The 26,315-nt window shown below is 42.1% G+C and overlaps 2 protein-coding genes across 2 annotated transcripts; both read right to left on the bottom strand.

Moving 5' to 3' along the window:
* Window positions 1-543: 543 nt before the first annotated feature.
* epg5 (ectopic P-granules autophagy protein 5 homolog (C. elegans)) lies at window positions 544-20,307 on the bottom strand. Its single transcript, XM_020649883.3, has 45 exons — window positions 19,706-20,307; window positions 18,826-19,470; window positions 18,086-18,346; window positions 17,814-18,012; window positions 17,569-17,705; window positions 17,348-17,455; window positions 17,192-17,265; window positions 16,948-17,056; window positions 16,217-16,331; window positions 15,986-16,136; window positions 15,746-15,901; window positions 15,499-15,656; window positions 15,050-15,201; window positions 14,723-14,863; window positions 14,442-14,603; window positions 14,239-14,361; window positions 13,875-14,137; window positions 13,643-13,783; window positions 13,387-13,531; window positions 12,803-13,000; window positions 12,386-12,493; window positions 12,185-12,307; window positions 11,264-11,430; window positions 10,933-11,169; window positions 10,707-10,830; window positions 10,417-10,561; window positions 10,014-10,185; window positions 9,700-9,862; window positions 9,460-9,602; window positions 9,152-9,308; window positions 8,721-8,915; window positions 8,424-8,637; window positions 7,635-7,822; window positions 7,257-7,464; window positions 6,711-6,786; window positions 6,208-6,311; window positions 5,929-6,104; window positions 4,951-5,175; window positions 4,660-4,869; window positions 3,601-3,745; window positions 3,284-3,526; window positions 2,978-3,191; window positions 2,651-2,869; window positions 2,429-2,543; window positions 544-2,336 (listed from the first exon to the last, which is right to left on the bottom strand). The coding sequence occupies exons 1-45, from the start codon at window positions 19,757-19,759 to the stop codon at window positions 2,154-2,156; spliced, it is 7,746 nt and encodes a 2,581-aa protein (XP_020505539.2). The 5' UTR covers window positions 19,760-20,307; the 3' UTR covers window positions 544-2,153.
* Window positions 20,308-21,786: 1,479 nt separating this feature from the next.
* On the bottom strand, window positions 21,787-26,315 carry LOC109995992 (protein limb expression 1). Its single transcript, XM_020649918.2, has 6 exons — window positions 26,020-26,315; window positions 25,384-25,589; window positions 24,474-24,614; window positions 24,286-24,381; window positions 23,136-23,213; window positions 21,787-23,040 (listed from the first exon to the last, which is right to left on the bottom strand). The coding sequence occupies exons 1-6, from the start codon at window positions 26,093-26,095 to the stop codon at window positions 22,570-22,572; spliced, it is 1,068 nt and encodes a 355-aa protein (XP_020505574.1). The 5' UTR covers window positions 26,096-26,315; the 3' UTR covers window positions 21,787-22,569.

Here is a 26,315-nt window from a genome sequence, read left to right as displayed (position 1 = left end):
GAATCTGCCAGACAGTGATGTCTGGGAGTACTCTGTCTAAGCAGTGGCTCCTCTGAGCACGTGTATGTGTCTATATGTGTGTGAAGGATATCTAACAAGGCCAAACCGTCCTGTTAATATAAAACTACTCCACAGCCTTACCTGAGAGACGGGAGAACAAAAGGTCAATGAGACGACGAGACGCCAGACGAGGCTGTGTTCTGGTGTGAAGAGGCAGACATGTGAGCATGTAAGTATCTACCACCTCCTCTCTCCTCAGAACACCCCGTCCTCGCCACCTCCTCGCTCACTTCTACCCTTCTTGTAACCATAGAGACCACAGTATCCTGAAGAGAGGTAGTTCTCCCAGACAGACGAGGTGTCAAATGAGGATGCTGTGTGCTAAGTTAGCACATAAATCAATATAAAGACCCCCCCCCCCTCCCTCCAGAGCAGTCTTTGTACAAGCCGCTCTGAGCTGGGGACATGTTTTGTACCTTCACTCTGATGCAAAGAACAACAGGATGCTACGCCAATCAAAAAGAAACAAGCTTGTCAAAACACTCCTTTTAGACAATGAAGCTTTAATTTCAGTTTGACCATCTGCATTGTTACGCATGGAGAATGCAGATTGCAGGTTGGGTTGTTGCACAATGTATTCTATTATGCTGCTTGGCTCTATTTTGTCTCTTGCTTGTTCTTGATGCATTTAGCTGTGTGCTAATGTGATCCATCCAGGTAGTATATGTCAGTCTTTTTTTATTCCAGTTACTACATGTACTTCACAGCATATAGTCCTTAATCACTTGGTTAAATTGGTAAAAACCAGCAGAGACAGAAAGTTCCCTTTCCTGAACATGTTTTCTTTCTGCAGCCCCCTCCAATTTGTTTCTCCCTCCCCCAGCAGCCCCACAGACCCATTCCTGATCACTGACTCATGAAAAAGCAGCACTTCTGACATTAACGGTCGCCACAGAACACAGGCAATAAGGCGTGCTTCAGGCAGCAGAAGTGCAGCACGATTATTATTGAGACGGCACAGAGCAACAGAAGTGGTGAACTGCCAAGGGTAATTAAACAGAGGAGAAGAGTGTTGGATGTACAGTACAGTTTGTAAATCTGAATCACATTGTGCTTTCAACCTAAAACATGTACTACCATTTGTGTATCCAAGTCCACATATCATTTAGCTCCCATCACATTACTGTACATACCTGCTGTTTTAGGAGTACCAGTAGCTGGTATTACAGCACATACTGCTTTATAAGGAAGCCAAATGGTGAAGCACAGATTAAGTGGCACTTCTATAGAGTGTTTCTTCTGGTGTGTTTTTTCAGACAGCAGTTCTATGTTCTGAACAGTGAAAGATGAAATAACCAGGGTGCACGGTCAAGAAGATCTAAGTGGCTCATAGGACTAAAATAACATCTCTTTGGCAAAAAAAATGAAAGCACTGTTGGCAGAAAATATGAATTATAATGGCATGTCCTGTTACTAAGCAGGATCACTTCATTCAGGCAGACACTGTATTCATATGTAAAGATTGTAGCTTGCAGCTACATGCTAGCATCCAAAGCTAACTTGTGTCAGGCACGAAACCCTGCCTTCAAGCTTCCCTGGTATGTCCCCCACCCATTTTTAAGAAGGTACTACTAAACGTATAGGAGTATTAGATATGTCCTTCAAAGTAATCTATGGACCCTTCAGCTTTTATTAGATTCCACGTTTAGTTGTGAAACTGACACCTAAAGCCTAATTCTGATTCAATAAATATGTGTAACTTCCTCTCAAATCAAGATTAGAACAGATGTGTTGGCAAGTCATATAAAAGCAATAAGGCCTTAACAGGAGAGGATAAAACAACGATAAGGGGTTAGCTCATGACATCTCTTGTGAATCTGACTGAATTCATCACCCTTCATTGAACATTACCAGTTAAAAAGTGATTTTCACAAATGCATAGCGAGCTCTGATGAACAGTCAGTTTCTGTCTTAACAAACATGTAGCTCTTGCAGTTTTCAAAGCAACTCAGTACCAGGGTCACTACTTGGAAACTGTGTGCCCCAGAAGTCTTTTTCTTTTCTGTAAAGAACTGAGGTTTACTGTCACAGTTTTTTGCCAGAAGACTAACATCTTCCAGGATTTTCAGCATGAGTTTTAGTTTAGGTCCTGATTAGCGGATGATGTGCAGGTATCTGAGTTCAGGGTATAGTAGGTTGGCTAGCAGGGACAGCAGTCGGGGTCCATCTCTGAGACAGTGTCCTGGGTAGCGGATGAACTGCACTGCTTTATTCACGGAGTCCTCTAACTCAGCATACTGTTTATTGCTGGTCATGGCCTCCAATACCCCGAGCGTCTGCATCCACAGAAAAGACGAGAAAGTTATTCATAGGAGATAAATACAGACTAGAAAATGAAAACACTGTGCTTGCAGTTTCAGTTGCTTACTTGCTGGGCTTTGGCAGAGAGCTCCAAGTCTGCTGTGGGCTGAAGTCGCTGCTGGGTCTCTGATTGAACTTGTACTGACAGGAATGCTGCCAGACTGCGTACCACCACCCTGAACCTACATGGACAGGAGGTCAAGATTCAAAGGTTGTACAACAAAAAATAACAATTCACTCTTTTTGGCCATACATTTTTCTCATTAGCTAAAAACATGAATTCACTTACTTATTAGAAACAGGAGACCTCTTTCCAAGGCCTATAGCTCCTAACAGCCCGGAGTTCAGCCTCTCCTCTCCCAGCTGAAGCAGCCTAGTTTGTAACCTCAACAGACCCAGAACAACTCCTAACACTTCAGTCTGGCCGGCCTGCGGCTTCATCTGTTCTGCTGACAGATTCAGCGCTTTGTGCCACCAAAGAAACAGCTTGGCTTCATCCCCTGGACCGCTGGAAACACAAAACACAACATAGCATGAATAAAATACAGTGTATAAATGTTGACAGGATTACAGGACTTCTGAGAGCTCAATGATGCAAATAAATGAGAGCTGAGACCTGGGGAAGACTGTGTAGGTCCATGTGTTTATCAGAGCCAGCATCCTCTTCTCATTGGCTGCAGTATATTCAGAGTTGAGACGCTGCAAGACGAAGGCATGAAGTGTCAGGAAGCTGCCTCCTGATTGGCTCTCGGACAGGAAGTCTTCCACTGTGAGCTCAGGCACCTGCAGCGATGCTAACACAGGACCCCAACCCACAGATTCCTCCTCAGCTGAAAGGACAACACAGTAAATATTCACATATAAATCCTTGACATCACAATAAACAAACAATGCTCAAATGAAAAATAGATACTTTGGTTACCATGATTGAAGTAGGCTGCAATGCATGCCTCCATGATGCGTGTCATGTGTCGCACTGATGCGAGACAACGGGAACAAGCTGTGAGAAGAGGCAGAGTAGGAAGACCCCTCCCCTTCCTGTCCAGCCAGGTGATGACATGAGCAGCGAGCGCCTCGCCTGTGGAGACACCCACGCCGTTGAGCAGAGCCAGAGCGTCGCTGAACAGGCTGCAGAACGCCATGTGCCTCTGCTCCAAACCAGTCTCTGGAAAGGACAGAAGGAGGAAGTGAGGTAGTGAAAAAAATATAGAAAATGATAAAAAAAGAAGGACGACTCACCAGGTGGGTTGAATATTACGATGCTCTCCAGTAGCACCTCCAGCTGAGCCTCCAAACTGCTGAGGCTGAGGCTGCCTCCCTGCTCCAGAGTCACCAAAGACTGAACACACCAGCCCAGATACACTCCAGCTTTCAGCGTCTCCTCCTGATGGATGAAGAGTCACAAGACCTCAACATTTTGTAATAGTTCAGATAATTGCTCAACAGAAAAAGAGGCATGAATATGGGGAAACTGTAATTAAGTTGGTATAGTGATTACATATTTTCTCATGAATAACTAGAACCAATAATAAACAGCGAGGCTATGTTTAGTAATGGAGTTGAATTAAAAAAATATAAAATAGAATGCTTGATCTTGTTGTAGTCCTGTGTAAACTAGTGGATTACATTGAGGCAGCTGAATGTTTGCAGCAACTGGAGTCCAAGACAAACTTCTCTAAGGGGACAATCAAGTGTATCATATCATATATGGATTCAGACTACTTTTGTTCAAATTGTAACATTACCAACTCTGTTCCTCTGCAGCCACATAAAATATAAAGATTCAAATGATACATTTATATAATTTGGCTGAGTGATACAGAGCTGGCAGAGGTAACTGAATTGTATAAGTCTAAATTTAATGCGGATGTTCCAAGCCTCCCACTTTCACAGAAGATGTATAAGCCTCAGGCAGAGTACATGCATATACAGGAAAAACATGTATTCTTTACAATGCAGCTGTTCAACGTCACACACACACACACACTATCTTATCTGAAGCTTGAAATGGATTCTCATTAAATATAAGCTATGATTGGTTAAATAGATTAATTTATTAATACATTGATGTATCAATTTGTAAAACTATCTGATATACTATAAAAGGTATACCATCAGTATGAATGTTCTGTGATACATTTTTGTGTTTTTGATATTTTCTGGACTGAAACCTACTACTGCTATCAAAGCAGTGTTGATGCACTATAAATATAACTCAGGCTGGTCCTGAAAAAGTTAACAATGCCTTGATGAATCTGTAGGTTGACCAGTAAAACAAATATTCTTGTATCGTCTCACCCTGTGTGGTACTTCACTCGGACGGGGGTTGAGCCCAGCAGCACCGCGCAGTGATTTCAGAAGCATCTGAGGCGCAGAATCCATGTTGAGCAGCAGAGATGGAGGGTAGTGGGTGCTAACATATCCCAGAATGCCCTGGTATGAGGACAGGTCCACCTGGTGCCAGGGCAGAGAGGCGGACTGGACGAGTAGACTGAGCAGAGGGGAGTCCTGGACGAGTAATAAAATAAAGAAAAAATGAATTAATTCAGAAGGGGGGACAGACGTGACAGAGGAATGATCTGAACTCACCTGTTGTTTCAGGAGCTGTTCCTCCATGGCCAGAAAAACCAGCATGTAAAGGAGATAGACTAACATGGTATGTGACTCCTTGTTAGCACTCTTGTCAGGTAGAGTTGGATACACTGTAGAGCTGGGGGGCGTATGTAAGTGGTCACTGAGGACGCTCACCCAGTTCACTTCACATAAAACTTCTCCTAGGAAGAGGAAACAGCTCTTTGGACTTCCTCTCTCCACCTTCAGGCACAAGAAATAGACACAAATACACTCTGAAACAAAACTAAGAACTACAAACACATCAAACCTCGAAGGTCAAACTGATGCTCATTTCTTCTGAATAGAGCAATGTTTGCCAATACTTGATAATAGCTTTTGATTTTCTATTTCATTAGAATATCCCGACTATAAATCTATTTAGATTTAGAAACACCTCCACAAATAATCAGAATAAGAATCATTATCAATCCTGGGGGATTACATACTGTAAATATATATATATTATATTGAGAGACGATTGAGATTAAGATATTACCTTAACTAGCAAAACTAGGGAACGATCCATAGAATTTAAGTTACCGAAAATATTTTTCTGAATGATGAACTTAGCAGCTGTTTTGCCTTAATTTGACCCTCTTCTATTCACTTAATTAATTTGACCCCTCCTGCTCACTTATACCTCTCTTTTTTGCCATGCTATGTTTAATCGTCAGTGGATACTTGAGGATTTAATTTGGATGCTATGATTAAATTTTTTGGTCTGAGCAGATACTGAATAGAAGTCTTTAAAGAACCACGTGGGTCTTGAGATACAGGAGCATGTTTCCAGGAACAGGATGATGCGACTATGGTTACAAGAAGTTAGGCTAATAATAGGAGCAGGGGTCAAGGACTGAGGTCTCAAATTAACAAGCTCCCCTGTGTCATAAATGACGAGAGCAGAGAGCAGAATTTAAAGTCAGCGGCTACTAGTCTGAGGGCTGAGAGTCTCACGTTAAAGAGCTGCTGCATGAGCTGTGTGTCAGGGTGCAGGTGACTCCATGGCAGACTCCGGAGGTGCGTGTGGTACAGGTAGAGAAGGTATTCGGGTGTACGGGGAGAGGTGCAGCTTTCACAGTACTGCATCATACACAGCCACAGCGCTCCTCTCTGACCAGGGAGCAGTCGATCTGTAACGACGCAGTTATAAATAACTTTGAAAGCACAGACAACAGGCAACAGCAGCATCACAACCCTCAGTCCTCTATGAACACAGGATTACTGGGAGCCCACCTCTGAACTTGTGATGCAGTGTGTCGGAGAGTTGTGCGTACAGGCTGACCAGACTTCCTGCTGCACAAGCATCCGTCTCCAGCCAGGGGTAACACTTGAGGTTACTGAGATAAAAAAAGACACATATATTGACATTTACCTTTTCACTTTCTAGTGCTGATTCTCTCTCAGAAGCCGTGGTTAACAGTTCAAACCTTCGGCCACATGAGAGGCTTTTTGTGCCAAAACTCATAATCAGAACGGAACATCTAATATTTCCTTTTTTGTGAGTTTGTAGTTTACTTTTTGTAATGTAAAGAATTTTACAAAATGTAGTTTAACCTCAGAAGCATCTGATTTGCACATGCAAAAAGTAGCTTGAATGTGAATATTTTGTATCTGTTGCCCTCTCTTGAGTCTGCTATGTCTGTGCTCACATCTGTTAAACATCTGCCACACTGACAACAGTTACCATCTAAAACAAATGACTGCAACACAGAGTCAGGGTATACTGCCATGCTTACCTGCTGTCCTCAGTGTCCAGAGGAAAGATCCAAGGCGTAAAAAGCTTCACAATCTTACTGTGGAGATCCTGCAGAGCTGAGAGTACAAACAGTCAAATACAGCAAGCAAGAAAGCTGTCACAGGGAAATGGCTTGAATCAACTAAATTGCTTTTTACTTGAGTTTATCTTTATCCCTTCCTTCAACCCTTCGCAGCATCTAAAATGAAAGCTTTTAATGTTCACTTGCAAATAATTCAACTACGTTTACTGAAAAATAAGAAGTGAAGACTCTGCAGCCAGACTGTAACTAGATTCTCTGTATCACAATAATTATTTCCATGTGTTTTTGTTTTATATGAACACAATGTTGTGTTAATAGTCTTGCAGTATTACTGATACTATGATAAGTGTTGAATGTTAATTGAATGATTTTAAGAGCTGTTAGGAATTAGAAAAAAAAGAGTCCAAACAGTAACATACTGTATATCAACAAAACGTGTACATCTACGTTATCTGAGCTTTATAGCAGATATAACCATCCTCATCATGTGCTGACATTAATTACCTTTCAGGATTTTGCCGCTGCCCACTGACTCTCTGGCACAACTGCTGAGATGCATGCTGATCGAACAGCTGATCAAATGTTCCCAGAAAGAAACCACCTCTGTGATGTAAGGTGTCCAGGCTGAGTAGAGGCCGAAGCTGCGGAGTTCTTGTTTACTGAGACGACTTTGCAGGAAGTAATCACTCAGCCAATCCACTGTCTCATCCACCTGTAAGCAACAGTTTTAGGCTTTATATTTAAAAAAACTGAGGAATAATACAATGCAACTGGACAGACAGAATGATCATTTGTACCCATGGCTAAACCTTTTCCAGTTAATAGCATGGTAGCAATTATGAGGTAGAAAGGTTTGAATCTTTTTCCACAAACATTAGTTACCTGCTGGGGGGAGAGGCCCATGGGTGCTCTGTGTGAAGAAGCTGAGGACACCAGAGCGCGGCTGGGGGCATCAGTGGTGCTCGGGGATTGTTCAGTTTTGATCTTGATGTTGCGGAGGGGTGGTAAACAGCCCAGGACACGCAGAGTGACTTTCCAGCACTCTGGACTCAGTAACTGGTTTGAGGAGCCTGATGAGGGAAAACATTTTTTTTTGGTTCAAACAGATATAACCACAAACATTTCCTTGATACATCTGACCTTTGACATCTGATCTGATCTTGATAAACCACACAATAAGACAATTCAAGGCTGTATCCTTCATAAATGTTCTACTCCCATCTGATTGATGGAATGATTCACATAACTTAAGTTTTGCTTATTAATTAGTTGCATCTTTTGTTGGTGGGAAGAAGTGTAGGAGGCATTTTTTCAAAGGGATGAATGTTTTTTGATGAATCACTTCAATGAGCAACAAGAGGACTTTTTAAAGCAGTCCTTGCTCCTGAGTGCATTAACAGGCGATGTGTAACCGACAGCAAGAGACAATATAAAGAAAAGCAGCTTTTCAATGTGACAGAGTCTAATGTATTCTACCTTTTCAATACAGTATGTGATGGTTTTTGGGCACAGTTAGAGGAAGAACCAAAAAAAATTATTCTATCATGTGAATGAGTACATGATGATTCAAGTCTTTTCTTCAGATATACAGCCTTTTGTTCACACGCACGCACGCACGCACACACAAAGACACACACACACACACACACACACACACAAAGAAACACATACTGGTCATAAGCAGACGCAGGCAGTCACTGTAGTGATCAGGGAAATGATGGCGTAAAATCCAAGTCCAGTGTTTGGTGAAGAGGTGAAAAGGCGTTAAGATTTCAGGCTCAGGGTCTCGACCGCATACACAGAGAGCTCCATGGACCAACTCCAGCAGTCGTGTTCTCTCCGAAAACACAGGATGAGTCTCATTCAACCACTGAGACAAATCAAACTAGAAAAGGGAGAGGCCAAGAGTGACAAATGTTACACTAGTGACACTTTTCTCTGAAGTGTTACATTTGTATGTAGGCTTACCTTTGTGAGCAGCATGAAAATGACATCCGCACTGTCCAGGTGTAAAGAAGTTACAACGTCTTGGTAGAGAAAGACGAGCTGATTTGGAGCCGCGTTGGGAGTGAAGAAGGGGGACATGAGGGGGCAAAGACGCCTCTGCTCCAGGATGGTCTTCAGGACACGACCACATTCCTCTGAATTATTCTGGATAAACACCTACAACAATAAAGTAACATGCTAATCAAACTCAAGCAATTTTTATATGTTAAAATAAGAGAGTGAATCTGCCTCTTTTGTTTTCTATACTATATCAAACTGTTTAATTGAATCCTTGAATAGTAGTTCAGATAAAGTTAAAGGAGATGAGGGGCTTTAAGTCCTGGTTCATCCTGAATAAATAATGCTCGACATAAATTGTGTTCTGCTGTGTGTGTGGATGTGTGTGCGTGCACCTGTCCCAGTATCTCCACACACGATGAGAGGTACTGCCGTGTTGGGGGATGTCGCAGTGTGTCTTCGCACACATAGGAGACCACCTGGTAGAAAGCAGCCACGCCAACCTGCTGCGCTGCTGGAGACTTCTGTATCTTGTACAAATTCACCAGAGCCCTGAACACATCAAAAGAGTCCATACATTTTCAAAAAGTCTCTTTTATATGCAGAAAACATTTCTTTTCTAAGCCTGTGTGTGTACTAATAATATTTTTCTTGAAGTGCTTAATTATTTTGTTTTTGTTTTTGTTTTGATGCTTGTACTGACGTGATAAAGTTCTCAGTGTGGACAGCTGCCTGGGCCAGGCTTTGTGGTGGAGGAGCCATGGAGTCGATTTGAAGCTTCTTGATGTCCCTGCGCAGTGATGTTATCTGTGTCTGCACTGCGTCTTGTCTCTGGACGCGCTCACACTGTTGAGACACCACACATAAATGACAAACTGAATCATGACAAAGAGGTTCTAAAATGTATACAAATTTGGCTGGTATTCAGTTTCAGTAGTCATACAGTGACTGATATGTTCGCAGGTCCCTGGCACGGCTGCCCTCCCTTCCCTTTACACTCCAAGGCCATCGTGACTTGCTCGGGTTGGTTTTTATACAGCAGAGGAAGACTCTCCAGCAGCTCCTGCTCCAACGCCACCTGCTGGGCTTCACGTGCCACTGCAATTCTGATACGGATTAAAAAAAAAAAAAAACATTTTGTACTCTGCACATACTTTACTGTACAATCAATGGAGCTCTCTTCATTTTATACACATGAGCACTGTGTGCCTCTAATGATGTAGACATTTCACACATTTTTGTTTAGTCTCCAAGTACCTGGCCTGGTCCTGCAGGGTTCTCAGGTCCTGCTGCACCAGTTTAGTAGCAGCTTTAGAGTCAGTGAGACATGTGATGGGGATTTCAGCTACTGGAGCTTTCTGCTGCTGCAGCTCGGGAGCTAACCGGGGAACTGGATGCTTCTGCAGGTTGGACAGGATTCGCTCTCTTGCTGCAATAGAGAAACACATACCACAACATAAAAGTGTTTGAAAAATAAAAGAGGCTAAATCTGAATGCAAAGGGACAGAAAGGTAGAGGGATAACAACTTTAATTTGTTGATGTTGTATCTTTAATGCATAAACACAATAGATTCTGTGAATTGGTTCTTCTCCTTTTTTCGGCAATCATTATTAACCTCTTAAATGTGGTACATAATTGTCTGCTAAAGGCTTTTTGTACCATTGCTTAGGCTGGTGTTGTCTATAAAGATGGGGTTTTGGGCCTGCAAGAAGGTCGGCTCACTCTGCACCTTTTCCCACAGAGACATAACCTCTCTCTCATCATACCGCAGACGCTCCTGGTCCACAAACTCCAGCCACAGTGCCTACAGCAAAACACCACAACACATGCACAAATGTTTGAGCCCCATGATAAACACACACCACAATAAGATTATACTAGCTCGATGCAACAACTGCACCTCAAGTTTATTGTTTATTAATGTTAAAACACAACAAAGCTAAACCCACCTGCTGCCGTTGCATGACTTGTGCCAGTCTGTGCGGTTCATACTCAGGAGGAAGAGAGGGGAGGTAAACTTCCTGCTTCTGCAAAGTCTCATCATCCAACCACACAGCAAATACACCAAACAACCTGTAGAAAACCAAACATCTGAGATGTGAGAGATTGTTCCCAAACTAAAAAAATATATATTTCTTGCTAAATAAACTAAACAAATAAGCATTTATAAAGTACCTGACCAGCTCTGTATGTAGCTGAGGAGAAGTGAGGTAAGGGGGTTGGGGGTTGTCCGGGCTCTCGTCGCCTTGGCTGTCTGATGAAGGCGTGTGTGTTGGAGGCACCCTAAGGGCCTGGCTGGCAACATGGTGGAAGTCAGACACCTCCTGTATCCTCTGTCTCAGGTCTCTGAGTAAAGCAGCCTGATGAGAGGCCTGGAAGAACCTGCGGCCGATGCATCCACCTGCAGCCAGCCTGGTGCATACATACATAAAGAAACATTTTACCTTCACATATGTATGTCTATTTCACATTTTAGGTGAGGTAGTGATGTGTGTGTGCATCTTACCCGTACTCAGGTCCTGGTTGTCTGAGGTAGAGCTGAAGGAATTTCTGCCAGACCAGGGGGAGAAGCTGATGGTCAAGAGGAGTGACTAAGGCCTGACACGCCCAGCGATACACCTGCAGCCTCTGCAGAGATGGTGCTACTGGCAACTTCAACCTCTGCTGGGCTTTCTGGATCAGATACAGACACAATGTTAACACCAGCTGAAGTCTGCACTCAAATGTATGAGCCATCTGTTGACCAGACTACAAAAGAGCCACAATATAATCACTGCTGATTAAATCAAGGAACATCAAAATCTTCTCAGTAAAGCTTAAAGGTAGGCAAAGAAAAGTTTGGACAATCGGTAATCTTTCATCTATTTGCTGATACTGTCCTGTACTTGTGTAAGAAGTGTTTTATGATAGGGTAGCCAAGTGTGCACACGCCTCAAGAGCAGACAGCCCCGGTTGGAATCCAACCTGTGGCTCCTTTCCTGCATGTCATTCCGTCTCTCTGCCCCTGATTGCTGATTTTATCGCTGTCCTACCTCTAAAATAAAGGCGTAAAATTCCCAGTGTTTTAGTGCAAAGTGTTTTATGACAAAAAGTGTCATCTTGCTTTTTTCTACTAGTCGAAGGTGTGACTTATCATGAATCTGTTTCATGGAAAATGGGATTTTTCCATTTCCATTTTTTTGAGTGTTGTTACTCACTTTGTCTGACACCTACCCGGCAGCAGTGGTTACAAGTATTAAAAATGACCAATCTTGACTGGTAGTCCGGGTTGCAATTGTAGGTCATGTAAAGGCATCAGTGTTATTTCCAGTCTGTTTCATAACCACCTAAAATTTTCAGGAGTTTCACGTGATACTGAATGTTGCTATGTATAACAGTCCTCCTTATAGTTCCATCTCAACAACTTTTGGATTATGTGTGCGTCTACCTTTAAGGCTTGTTCTGGGGTAATGTTGGACTCTGCCAGCAGCTCTTGTTCAACACAACGTCTCAGCTGAGAATCTTCCTCAAATATTCCCTCCATGTTCAGAACGAGCCAGGCAAACCAAACCTGCAAATAGACAGACGAGTCAGTATCCAGATGATCAAGAGCACTCTGACATAGTGTTGGCATTTCAGGGACCTTTACCTCTACACTCAGGGATTGACCCTCTATGAAAGAGGGTGTAGCATTTCCAGCAATCCAGCCAACCAGAGAGGAGAGCAGACCCCGATCTCCGTGGTAACCCAAGGCATTCTGCATGAGGAATCAAAATGAAAATTTCAGTGTTCTTCAGAGGCCCCAGCTAGTTTTCCTAAAGGAAACGGATGGTAACTGAGTTGTAGACTTTATTTATATTCTATATGTAATCAGTCGTATTTGCATCAGTTTCAATCAGTTCAATCTTCCATGTGTATTTACAAGATTCTGCTTATACTCAGCAATCCCTTTATCATATTTATCTCAATAATTAAACTGTGTACATTTTTGGAGCTTAATTAAGCACCAGAATAACCTATAAGTATTCATTAATAAAGCAAGCCTCTATCGGTATTGAATAAAGACCTTATGCTGTTGGTACAGAAGTTTCTGCACACATTCCTCCTGATGGTGTATGAACGCAGAACAGCAGATCTGATCCATGAGGAACAAGACTGTTTTGTCCCGGTACCAAAGGTTCTGCTGAGTCAAAATTCCCACCCAAAACTCAAGGACAGCTGCAACTCCAACACGGCCGGGCTGCGAACTCTCCACCACATGACTCTGGAAGACAGAAATACACACAAGTTTCCTCTTTGGTCTGAAATGTATAAATAAATAAATAAATATTTAAGTGAGCTTTTGAACAACCTTCGATGAAATGTTAGGGAACTTTGACTATCATCAGTGATTTAAAGTGAAAATAAACTCCCCTGCGGTAATTTTTTCCTGAATAAAATTGTAAAGCTTTTCCTTTTGACTGGTGGCTTATACAGTATTATCTCTAACCCATACTTTACATAAGCCAAGTGTAGACCTTGAAGTGTGTTTTATGAACTAAGTACCTATAAAATTCTAATGGTATTTTTTCCATCTCCTTCTAGTTACTGTGACTCTTCCTGGATGTTTTAGTTTCTCCGTTATGGCTTAAGAAACTTGCCACGACTAACCTGAATCACGCTGCTCAGCAGTCGGACATTGTCTCCATAAGTGGTTCCTGTGAGGAGCGGGGCTACCCGGTGAGTCACCTGCTGCGTGACACCCTGAGGACACACGCTGTCGCACTGCAAGAACAGCTGGATGCAACTTACAAACCTGGATCAAACAAGGGGGCGGTGGGAGAAACAAGAATATAATTACATGTTTCATACATAATTGCTGTATTCAACATCTTTCTTATCTTTTATGGGATGTGTCTTTTCTTACTGAGAGTTGTTGAGCAGGTAGAAGCTGAGTGGGTAGGTCGGGGGTAGAATGTTGTCGAGAAGATGCACAGCAGCTCTCAGGTGTCGAGACTGAATCAGACTCTTCAGTAAACTGACTCCATCAGTGCAAAAATGTTCCAGACTAAAAGAAATCCCACAGAAATAAGTCTTCAGGAGTCAACAGGTTAATAAATAAACCATAAACATTTCACCTAGTGTAAGAAAGTACAAACCTATGTCCCGCAGTTGTCATGGCAATGGACAGGTAACATCCAATGGGGATGCCAGCTTTTACAGCCCTGATAACAGAGTGCATGCTGGGACTGTGCATGAGCTCAGGAGGTATGTTGGACGCCAAAGCAGGGACCGACCAGGCTCCTTTAGGGTTCTGTACATTGCCATGGAGCTTCAGCCTTAACAACAGTTGCCATGCCCATTGACTAAATGAAGCTTCAGGAGATACACCCAAACGTAGAACACTGGCCAGGTAAGACACCTGAGGGGGGGATGTGTGAGAGAGAAAGATGGGACAAAGTTAGGAAGAATTCATTGATTAGGCTACAGTGAACATCTGTGAGCAGGGCGCGGAGGCATCACCTGTTTGATGCCCTCTGATATGAGGCCACTGTACGGTTTGTCTGTCAGGTACTTCTGATAGGCTTCAGCCACCAGCAGAGCCACTTCACTGTGAAGAGATGAAGACAGGGCCAAGGAGCCATCCTGCAAGAAGAACACTAGTTCAACAACCAACCCACAAGTTTACTGAAGATACCTGATACACATGAATTGTTACTGCATACCTCTGTGTATCCCCAGTTCAGACCCTCCAGTATGACACAAGCCAGTCGGTTCTCCACAGCAGAGAGAGGATGCTGGAGCAGCCACGACCCGATCACACATATTTCCTCTGGACGCGGCTGCCACAGACTCAGAGGCAGTTCTTTGCACAAGTACAGAGCCACCTAAGAGACACACACAAATATACACAACAAGCAGAAAAACAAGTTAGATATCATCCTTAAAATATGTTCAACCTACATGCAGTTATAAGTTGAAGTCTTAAAACATTAGTGTTACCAACCATTCCTACACTTTGTATGGTCTCTCTCAGTCTCTCCAGGAGCACAGAGACAACGTAAGGATGGACTGTTGCTATGGCAGCCAGCAACTCTCTCCCGACTTTAGAGTAAGTTTCTCTGGTAGACATACTGACATACGACACCTGGAGCAGAAATTAGAAACAAGTTGAAAAAGAACAATGTAAGTACTGCATGTTTTTAACCTAGGGACCAGGATGGTAAATACTTAATCTGTGAAACATACCTTTTCTGTGTATTTTCTATACATTATCCCTTAATGATTTACAGTGATATAATACATGTAGTGTGTACATTTCAAAGTCCTTTACCTGGTAAACCAACAGAGTTATGGTTGTAATGAATGCAGGGTCAGAGTGCTGAGTTGGTGTGGCCATGTGTGCGAGTGCGGTGAGAAGGGAGATGCCATCAGAGCTGTTCACTTCACACAGCCAGAGCTCGAACCTCTCCTGCTGCTCTGTGTCTTAAACAAATAAAATAAAATAAACAAGGCTGTCAAAATCGAAGTGGGGAGCAAAACAAATCCTTTATTTTGAGCCTTGTTTTAAAATCCCATTGCAACAGATGTGCAAAAAAATTCTGAGAAATGGATTTGAAGCAGTTTTGATAAAAGTTCAATTCTAAAGAAGTGTTGCCATTTTCAAGCTGCTTTAACATGAGTTTAAGATAATTATATCTTTCTCTCTAATAATGAAACTGGGATCGTACATTTCCTAGGCTTTGACACAACATATTTCATTTTAAAGAACATAAATGGTACCTTTAAGAGCCTGAATGCAGGATTGTGTGCTGCAATCAGTGTAGAGTTTTTCCAGTCCTGCTGTCTCTGCACACTGCATAGCATAAAGGACTTTCCACAGCATAGAGCTGGACAAGGTCCCATAAGGCATCTCAGACATAAACAACCAAATGCCCAACCTGTGAGAGAGAACCACAAAAAATAAAGAAGAAGCCTATAAAGGAGATTATTTCAAGTAAAAAATAGAAATTTCAGATCAATTCTTCACCTTTTGTTTCTGAGAACATGTAAAACAGCTCTGAGGAAGAGATGGTCATATTCCAGCTGCAGTTTGTCCAAGGACAGAGAGTGTGAGCTGGATCCAACAGGCCCAGCTAAACTCACATACTGGGCCCAATGATCACTGACGTAGCACACTGTCATCCTGAGAGACAGAAGAGAAGACAACATGATGAATACTTCATGTCATGACTGTATTCATGTATAGATTTTGAATCCTTACACTGACCGTATGATGTGTCCTATTCGCTTCACCAGCTGTCTGTATCGTGCCCGGTTGTAGGTTTGAAGTCCGAGAGCAAGAATTTCGATGAGTGAGGACGCAAAAGCAAAAACACGCATCATCTTCTGACTGGAGCAGGCCTGAGGTTCATACACACCTGGAGGGAGAGTGATGTGTCAGTTCATACAGTGAATTATATATGAAGCAACAAACAGAAGGAAGGACAAACTCACTAACCTAGTTTGCTCATCCCCAGCATTTGCGAATACAGCTGCTGGAAAGGAAACTGGTTAAGCAGAGAGATCAGATCTTCCTCACAGAGCAACAGCCAGCTGCTGTCTGGGTCTTCGTCCTGAACAGAGAGAGAAGAAGGAACATGAGGAGTTGGAGGTTTAAATTATCCCATGATGCATTCTTCTAAAAAAAAGAAGTACAATTCTTTTTAAACGGCGTAATGTTTTTAGGCAGGTAGCAAAGTGGATGAAAGACAGTGGTTCCTAACAACATGTAAGTGCTGTTGTGGTTTTAAGACAGCAGATTGATATTTAAGTGGTCATAGGTATTCATTTGGCATCCTTCTTACAACAGCTTTAAATGTGACTCAGCAGGTTAGAACAAAGGACAGAATATTCACATTTATAAATGTGTCGCTTACAAATGTAAGTGACACAGCACATTTCATGGAAGAAATACAGACGGGGTATTTTTTCCACAAAAACAGTGCAAGAAAACAGAATCTATTTTTTCCCTAGATTTTTATCATAAAGGTCTATTTTGACTTTGTAATCAGGAACAAACATTTAAGTACAAAACATTTTTATTCCTTCTACATGCTTGCTTGTATTTTTCAGTCCCACTTACACAAATATCTATAAAATATTAAGATGATTTTCAGAAGTGTTTTTTTTTGCTTTCAAACTGTAACAGGAAAGTTTGCTAAATGTGTCCTAAAACTCTCCCACACATACCTCCTCTCCTCCTTCGTCCACTAACGTCCAGTTTCCAGACTCAGATCCAGAAGCTGCCGAGCTCTGGCTCTCACAAGGCTTTAGATGTCCTAGAAACTCTGCACGTTGTCTAGAGTTTAAAAAAGAAGACACTGGTTGGGTGTGTGAGGCTGTTAGTCCCTGAAAGGGTGAACTAGGAACAAAGCTCAGCAGCACAGTTCCAAGTCAATGGATGGGAATGAATAGTGTCTAAAGAAGCATTTACCTGGCAGGTGACATTAGGACAGCCAGAGCTTGCATAAAGTGCTGCACTCCGTTTACGTTCCCCCAAACCTGGATCTAAGGCAGGAATTAGGAACCCGTCAGTATGTACAGCGATTAACATCAAAACACTAAATGAACAAGCCTGTCCCAAACAGACCTGAAGGAAGGCTGAAGCCCACTTGCCAACCCCGGCAGGACAGCACAGCAGATGGCACAGAAGGTACAGGTGCTCTCCTGACCCTCCAACATGCAGCAGAACTGCAACCTAAAAGACAGTACCAGAATCATGTTTGAAAAACTCACTAAGGAAACAATTACCTCAACCAAAGGTAAAGGGAGTAAGAAAAAAAAAAGGTCAAGTGATTTTGTTGTGTATACCAGTCTCTCCAGCCAGTGATGGATGTCAGTCTGAAACTGGGTGTCATCCAGCACTCTGCGTATGAAGCTGAACAGGACACTGATGGCCTCCTTCAAGGGTTTGAAAGAACACGGCTGTGTTTTGCTACCAGAATAATCTGATAAAAAAAAAAAAATAAAAATAAAAAATCATGATTATGTCCTTAAAAGTAGTGCACAAATAGTTTTGTGGACTTCCAGTCTAGCAGAATGAATAAATCTCTCACCTTTCAGTAGACGAAACAAATATGACTCCACCTGCAGGCGTGACAGCAGAGCAGTGTATGCATGTAGCGCCACCTTCTGATGTAGCAGCTCACTGCGAACTTCAAAGAGTCGACTCAGCTCAGCCAGCACACTCTGACTGAACTCAGCCTGCTGGAAGCGATGGTACCCACACACTTTAGACTGGTCTGCACACACACCCTGTCGGGAAAACATACCTTAAGTATAACCTCATTCGTTTTCTCCACAAACTATATGTCTCTTTTTACCGCACCTGAAGTGTAAGCTGTTCATCTCTGAAGCTCCACAGTCGATTCTGCGTACTCTTGCAGTCAGACGACTGTGTATGTAGCTGTGTGTGTGACTGGGTCAGCTGCCTGCGACAGCGCCAGTAGTTCTGCAGCAGCTCGGTCAGTTCATGGTTCTCCTGCCGGGCTAGTGCGCAGAACTGCACTGCGCAAACTTCAACACCTTCCAACCAAGTTCGCAGACCTCCGGCGGGCTCCCAGACACCCAGCTGCTCCAGTGAGAACGGCTGAAGAAGAAAATGATGACGATGACAGAGTTCATCTGCCGTGTTAATACCTTTTTTTTTTTTACTTGACATGACACACACATTGAAGACGGTTTCTAACGATATTTTTTTATAAACACAAAGGAGCAATTCTAATGTTTCAAGAAATCAAAATAATTTTAATTGCGTGGTCCCATGAAGTGGTGTGTATAAACGCGTATGAGCTAACCATTTCAAGTTAGCTTGAGACAGGTTTATTCCCCGCCACCAACATATTCTTATTCTATTACAAGATAAAAATATTTTGTTTTAAAGCTCCAAGTTCTCAATCTGGTCTCATTATCCCAGGAAAAGACATTGATGGCCTCAAAATACTTTGAGTTTGACAACAAAATAAACATAAATACAATTAACACAGTAACCAAACCAACTCGGCCCTATTCAATCAGGAAAAACTGCAGCAGTGCTCATAATGTTATTTGAGTGACAATGTGACTTACCTGAATTTCTGGAGCTGTTTTGGGTAATTCTGGGTACAGTTTGCTCTTAGAAAGTTCAGCTACAGACTCCAGAGGCTGCAAAGAGGGAGGGGATGACTCCTGCTCAGGAAGGGCCAAAACAGCAGGTTCCTTTTCCATGTTATTCACAGCTTCCTCATAGAGCTGCATCACAGGGCCCTCCTCCAGTGTCGGGAGAGAGGGGTACAATGCAGGGGCACTCGGTGCATTAGGGATCTGAAACTGAGCTGAAACACACGGCTGATTCCATGACTCTGTGTCTTTTTCAAACTCAGTGGTCTGTTCTGTGACTCTAAGCTTAGCCCCCTGAGCAACTCCATCATCCTCCTCCTCTGACTCCGTCGGGTGAACAGTACTCAGTGATGTAATAGTTGACCCTGAAGTCTTACTTATTACTGTTGTGGATAAAGTCTGTGATGAGGAGGTCTGCTGTTTCTCAGTCACATGTGATTGTTGTGCTGTGGTCTCAGGGCACTGAACAGGGTCTTGCTGCAGCTCCTCCTCGGGCTCCTGATGAGGCAGACTGAGGGGGATATCAGTGAAGCTGGAGATGGAGGCCTCATCACAGAGAGCTGAGGGAGATGCGGCTCTTTTGTCTTCCTCTTCCTGCTTCTGCTTCCTGACCAGCTAGAAATGTAAACACCAAAGAAAAACAAGTATTCTTTTATTGCTGTGATTTTCTACATGTGACAAAGGGTGTGTGAGGATAAGAGCAGTCGTCATGAATGAGAAGAAGTGTGTCAAACTGTCTTGAGATCTGCCTCAAGCACAAATGTCAAAAAAACAAACCCACAACAGACCCATGACCTCGAAAGGAAAGAGCAGAGGAAGAAGAACTGTAAAATAGTTACGATTAAATCACCTGATTTCTTCCGCTGCTTTTTGTCTTTGTCTTCTTTGGTCTTACAGCCTCCATATTTTCTGCCTGCCCACACACAAGCTTTCTTCTCAGCTCAGATCACATTTACAAACAGCTGACTACAATGTCCCCTGGTGGAAACGGTGCTGAACGACTGAACACACACGCAGTCCTCGTACGGAAACAAGACACAAACAAACAGCAGCCATAAGCTAGAAACGCTGGTGAGGTCTATTACTCATGATAAGCAGCTAGTGGCTGACTGGACTGTCAAGATAAAGACTTTCCACGGGTTGTAAACAAAACACTCCTCCTGTATGGCCCGGAGAGTAGCAGGGAAACAAATAGCAAGGTTCTTCATTCAGGTAGACATAATATCCACAGGATACATTTACTGAGTAAAGATATCCATCTCTGTTGATGAAACACAAGCTACATACCGAAAGACGTAAAGCTTATATAATATGCCAGACTTCTTAACCTTTAGCTTGTTACGCTATCGTTATCCACGGACATGTAGTAACCAGAGGCTCTAAAGATTCTGTTTGCTGATTAAAATCCACGAAACAAGGTTTCAACATGTCGAAACAAGTGGCCCTTTTCGCTGGTCAGCTGTCGTTTGTTTTGCTATCTTGGATCACGTGACTACTCCACCTCTGTACGGAAAGCTAGAGGGCCATAACTGTGTCATACGCGAAAACATAAACAGCATAACAAGCTCTTTGTTTACAGTCAGTGGTGTAGTGGTGACTTAAATGTATCCCATGTGTGTTTTTTAAGTGACCCGTCCAGCAGAGGATAAACGGCCTCTGTTATAAACAGTGACATTTTGCATATTTAGTTTAGTGCATAGGCTACTAGAGACAGAGTGTGTGTGTGTGTGTGGGGGGGGGGGATGTGCTTCTAAACAGACTGTCTGTCCCCTCTCCCTAAATACACACTGCTACAAACCCAAACGACTGGCTCTGCATACATGCCTACACCGACACACTGGTGTATGCTGAGCCCAGAACACCTCTTCCCATTTTCCCTCATCACTATGGCTATGGCACCTTGCCCCCTGATGGGGAGAAACTCTGCGGGAGGTACAGAGCGGTCCAAGGCGGTGTGACTGTGAGGAACATGATGTCCATTGTCGTGTTTGTGTAGGTCATTCCAAATGTGTTTGTTCACCACCTTATTTGCCTCTATGAAGGTTTATTCTCTGGTGGGCCCACAGCCCAACAGACCTGTAGTATTGCTTAATATGTAAATTATGTAACCTTTCCACCATCCTAGGAAAGAAAATGCAGCATACTACCACTATATATATATATATATATATATATATATATATATATTGTCAATCAATAAATTGTGTAATTTAGAAGTGGGTATGCCATTTGGCCTTTGGGGAAATTAAGTGGGTATACTCCATATTCCCTTGTATGCCCTGCACTACACCACTGTTTACAATCAATGATCAGAAGCCATAGTGGCAGTTTCTCTTAGTCTAGACATAAAAAGGTACTAAAACAAAATTACTTCTAAATATTGTACACAGAAGGAGATTTAAATCACAATTTTAATCAAACAATTGGAATTAAATTTAGCTCTAAATGTTGTGTAGCTACTTAATGTATATGTCAGGGTTAGTTAAGCTTAATAATAAGTTAATTAATTTTAAGAAGTAGCCTACCATTTGGTTAAAGATCTCTTTTGCAAGAGCAGCCATAGAAGAAAAAAATATTTTTTTCAAGACAAGTCAGTCGTATACAGAAAAAAAATAGCAGGTTGAATGTTGGAGTGGCAGAAAGGAATGTGTGTCAGTAATCCATCCCAGTAGTGATTCTCTGCTCCTTAAACCAGTCAAATCACCAAATCACCAAATCAGGGTTGGAATAAGGGTTCTCTTAAGCTTACCTTCAGTCTGGTGTCATGGTTGTTTACTGTGATCACAACTAAGATGTTTATGCATAAAAAATAACCCACATATCTAAATTGTACTTATAATATTACTAGAATTTAAAAAGGTAAATAGGTGACATTAAACTTTTAAAAAGTGCCTTAAAGCAGAGTTCATATGAATCACAGGCACTTATGAGTAGAATAATAATATTTATTTACAAGTGTATTTTACAAACATTTCTGATAAAACTGTTCCCTTTAAAAATGCATCTGCTAAGAAAGTTGAGTCCTCTAGGTCTGTAGGCATACTTTTCTGGCATATCAAGAAACACAGTAAAAGCAGGTTCTTAATTATAGCTGCTGCTGACCTTACTACACATACACGTATCAAAAACCTACTCTCATTTATTCATTAGAACCAGATTATATTTTCTATCCAGCTGCTCTCCCCATATAACTGCTTGTTACTGATAGCAATCTCTCTGTCTCATAGCATCGTCAACATGTCACATGTCCCTGCCAATTTATTTCCATGAGCAAAATTGACATGCTAGGCAGACATAACGGAAGGAAGAGTTAGTTACAGAAGAGCAAGTGTTTCATAATAACATACTTTTAAAAACAACATAACTGAACATACAGAGGCTACATTATTGCAGAAAAAAAGTCACATCTAGAATGTTATTACAATTCCCTGTAATTGATTACAATTCTATTAAGGCTCTATTTCTTGTGGTTGAAGTTGTTAATATTGTACACATTTGTTTTAGTTTTAGTTCTACAGTCAGAACAGAATGTTAGTAAGGTTAGGGAATTGTAAATAAAATAAAAAATAAACACAAAATAGTTATCCCTCATCATAACAGAACTCTTAGGACACTAACTGTGCTCATTTTCTGTCCTCCAAACAGATTTTTGTGAGTGGCAGAGGCAATTTTTAGTCAAATTTGATCATTTATTGTCCGTCCTCTGTGTTCTGCTTAAGTCCAGTCAAAGTTATTTAAAGTATCAAAGGTCTGCTGTGGGTACGGTCTAGGGCTGTTGTGAGATGTGTGATTGCCAGAGGTTTGACAGAGTGATTGCTTTGTGTTTTTGTGGATGGTCTGTGTAGGACTTCTGGGTGGAGTTATTTGGACTTCTGTGTCCTGGCTACATAACGTGTGTAAAGGAAGCTGCTCTTGATTGTATGTATTACTCTGCACCTGGTTGAAGTCCTCAGGTGTGTGGTGAATATATGCCTGACTCAGGGCCAAGCTAAGGATCTCTGTCTTCTCCTTGTAGAAGCGCAGCTCTATGCCTCGCCGCTGGGCCAACATCAGCTCCTTCTGCGCTACCTGCAGCTCCTCCCCGAGTCGCCCCGGTGACTTCTGCTCACGTCCGAGCCAATCCAGAGCCAAGCTGCTGCGAATGTACTCATCGAGCCCTCTCCGAGAGTAATAAGCAATCACACTCTGAGAGGAAAATAGAGAAATAAATCATCTTTACTGCACAGCAAAGAACTGACGATTCATCCAAATCATCTAAAACCAGTGGAGAGACATTTTACCTGTCGAGAGCACTGTCTTTCCCTCAGAGCTTTAAGTGTCCCGTTCCAGTGCAACAACTGGAAAATGGTCATCATCTCCTACAGAGGGAAAGAGAGGGCAGAAAAGTGGTTAATAATAAAACACATAGGGAGAGAAAGTAATGCTCAAGACTTGATTTCCTAACCTAAACATCCAGCTCTGTGTATTTATCGGTCTGACAAAGATAATATATGAAAGGGCTGTTTCCTGAACCCACATATAAACTGTGGGTGATTAGTTTGAAAAAAAAAAAAGTTTTTTTTAGAGTAGTTGCCACTCTGATTTATTCACAGTGTAGCTGCCACGTGTTAAGAGCTGGTGACATTAGTGTTAAAAAGAGAGAGAGGCTGCAGATTGACTCAAATTGATCAAATGAGACACAGATGGAAAATAATGGCGTGTAAGTTTTCCTGGGATAAAGTCCATCTTGTACCTGCTGGCACTTTAACAGTATTTTCACAACATTTTTTTCTGACCTGTGTTACATGTTTATGATTCTGCTGTATGTGACCAATCTACCTCTTTGTGTATCAATGACATAACATGCTTTATGTTATTGATACATGAAGTGTATGCACTGACAGCTGTGTATATATTGTAGACGAGGTTTTGTGAGGAGAGATTCTAAATTCTCTAAAAAGTGTTCACTTATGAAGGTTTGTGTATTACTTGGAAGTTCTTCATTTTTCTATCCATTTTTTTTTGCCAGGAATGATAATGAACCCATTTCCTTTTGTTAATAGCCCTCTGTCTGCAGATCTATGCCTGTATACACAAAGGTAGAAATGTTAGCTGTTTCATACCTGAACTTCCTGCCATGGCTGATCTGAGAGCGAGACAGAATGGGAATATGCGAAAAAAAAATAACCAAGAGTGTTGTGCTAACAATGGAGGGTGCGATAACCACCCAGTGATTGTGTATTTTGTCATGTTTGGCTTCCTAATGTCTAACTGTGTCAAAATATATATACACTAGTTTTAGTCCCTCAGTGCAAAGTAGCACTTCAGAAAGCCTGAATACCTCACAGTAAATTGATCTCCACACTATCACCACATGCTTCCACATGATTTACGAGCATGAGTACAAGAAAAATACCATTTTACAAAATATGTCTTGACTTCATGTTTTACCTGGAACTCCAGCATGGTCCGCCCTATGTATGTGTGGAGCAGCAGACTGTAGGTCCCAACGCTGGTGCTTGAATTACATGCATCTTCAATAGAGACCTGAACAGAGACAACAGTGCAACTCAAAACTTGAGTTTGAACTCTAAAAAAACAAGTTGAATACTGTGTGTCTGTGTTGGCCTCACACTCACAGCACTGTCTGTGGCCGCCTGCTGCAAACTCTGCATTATGAACTGGGAGGTGATGCGTCGACATGGCAGCTCATTCACCAGCGAGTTCATCAGAGCCACACGGGCCGCATCCCTCCGAGCCTGTGCCTGACTGTCACACACCTGAGGAGGAGAGGATCATTATGAGGGTTTAATGTGTCAAAAAGGGTCTATAAGATAGAAGTAACAGACTTCATCACTTTAAGGAGACATGTCAGGGTCTGCTGATGAGTGTAAGCCTGACTAATGTCTGCAAATGTCAATCCATGCTTATTTTCATTTGAATGAATTCACACTTCATTGCAGCTAATCTTGGGATCAGAACACAAATCACCAATGAGATCACATGACCTCTCTGAGCTGCCAACTGCAGTCTGGGTCACAATAAGCTTATTGAAATTGTGGGATTCAAAAAGCGTCACTTTAAAACAACCCTAAACGTGTCACCTCATAGCCACTGAAAGCCTTGTAATACAGTTATAATGCAACATTTCCCAAACACAAACAGTTTGTAAGAAACCTTAATTCTGGGGGTTGAAATTGACTTTGTGCTTCTGCAGCAAATGACTAGAAGCAATTGCAGATACAAGTAAGGAAACATTTACAGATATGTAAGGTGTATGTAGAAACTTATTGTCACATAAAACAGCAGCTACAAGTCATTTACATAGAGGAATAAACTGTTGTTGATATAATGCTATTATTCACAGGGGGTGTTACAGTTTGACATGCATCCCCTGCATCAACAATCTTAAATAACTTCTAACATAATCACAATCTTTTATCACTCAATTATATTTCCACTCTCACAGAAAGGAAAACTTGTGACACAGTGCAGTCAACCACCAGGTGTGAATATATTTCCAGACAGCTCTGGGGATGTCCAACACACCTTATAGTTGCCAAAGCAGCTTCCTCCGGGCAGGGTGACAAAGCAGACGTATGGGGGACCGGGGGATGGTGCAGACTCATAGAGCAGCAAACTTTCTGCATGGATCACTGCGTCTCCAACAGAACCATCTGACTCAGAAGAGGAGCCGTTTGACTGACTCATCTGCCTCCGCTCCCAGAAGTTATGGAGCATGGCCACTACATTCACTGCACACATATAATAAGAACACATGTCAAAACGAAGACAGCTCTGAATGTTGAACCTAAATATACAAGCCAGATGTCTGTTAGCTAGCATTTGACTAGATTCAACAGCTTGAAGAAACTCCCCATAAAAAACACAAATCAGCATTTGTTAAATCCTTTGGACTCTCTCTGACCCTGAATTAGGTTGAAACATTTCCCATGTCCTTTACTTTTGTGCCAAACTATTCCAGCAGCTCTGTCTATGGCAGCAGCGTTAACCTGAAAAGCACCAGTTTGAGGAATATATTGCAGGAAATACAAGACAGATATGTGAAAACATTTAATTGTTGTGTCTATCTTTATGTTATTTTTAGTTCAGTGATAAGCTCAGTTATAAGGTTCTTTTAAAAACTTTCTTAATAAACTTACATAAAGTTTCTCAGGTACTTACGGTCTTTTGAGTTGGTTTCAGTCTCACTCTTTGACAGATATGACATGATGCTCTCCTCCTCTTGGACTTTATTCATCCTCAGCCAGCATTTACTTCCAGAGCTACCTCATTGAGTTTACTTTTCTCATCAGAATGGTCCTTAAAAAGAGGCACACATGATCGCAGAAATAAGCAAATACCAACAGCAATGCTGCTCAGGATGGGAACATCGAAGGGAATAGACTCAAATTAGGAAGCCCTTCCAGTCAGTCTCCCAAACTCCCTTTCTCCCCCTCCTCTCGTGTGAACATCTCACC

Source organism: Labrus bergylta, chromosome 2, assembly GCF_963930695.1.
Source record: "Labrus bergylta chromosome 2, fLabBer1.1, whole genome shotgun sequence".
Lineage (NCBI taxonomy): Eukaryota > Metazoa > Chordata > Actinopteri > Labriformes > Labridae > Labrus > Labrus bergylta.
The sequence above is the reverse complement of the archived record's forward strand: the minus strand, read 5'-3'. Positions and strand labels throughout refer to the sequence as shown.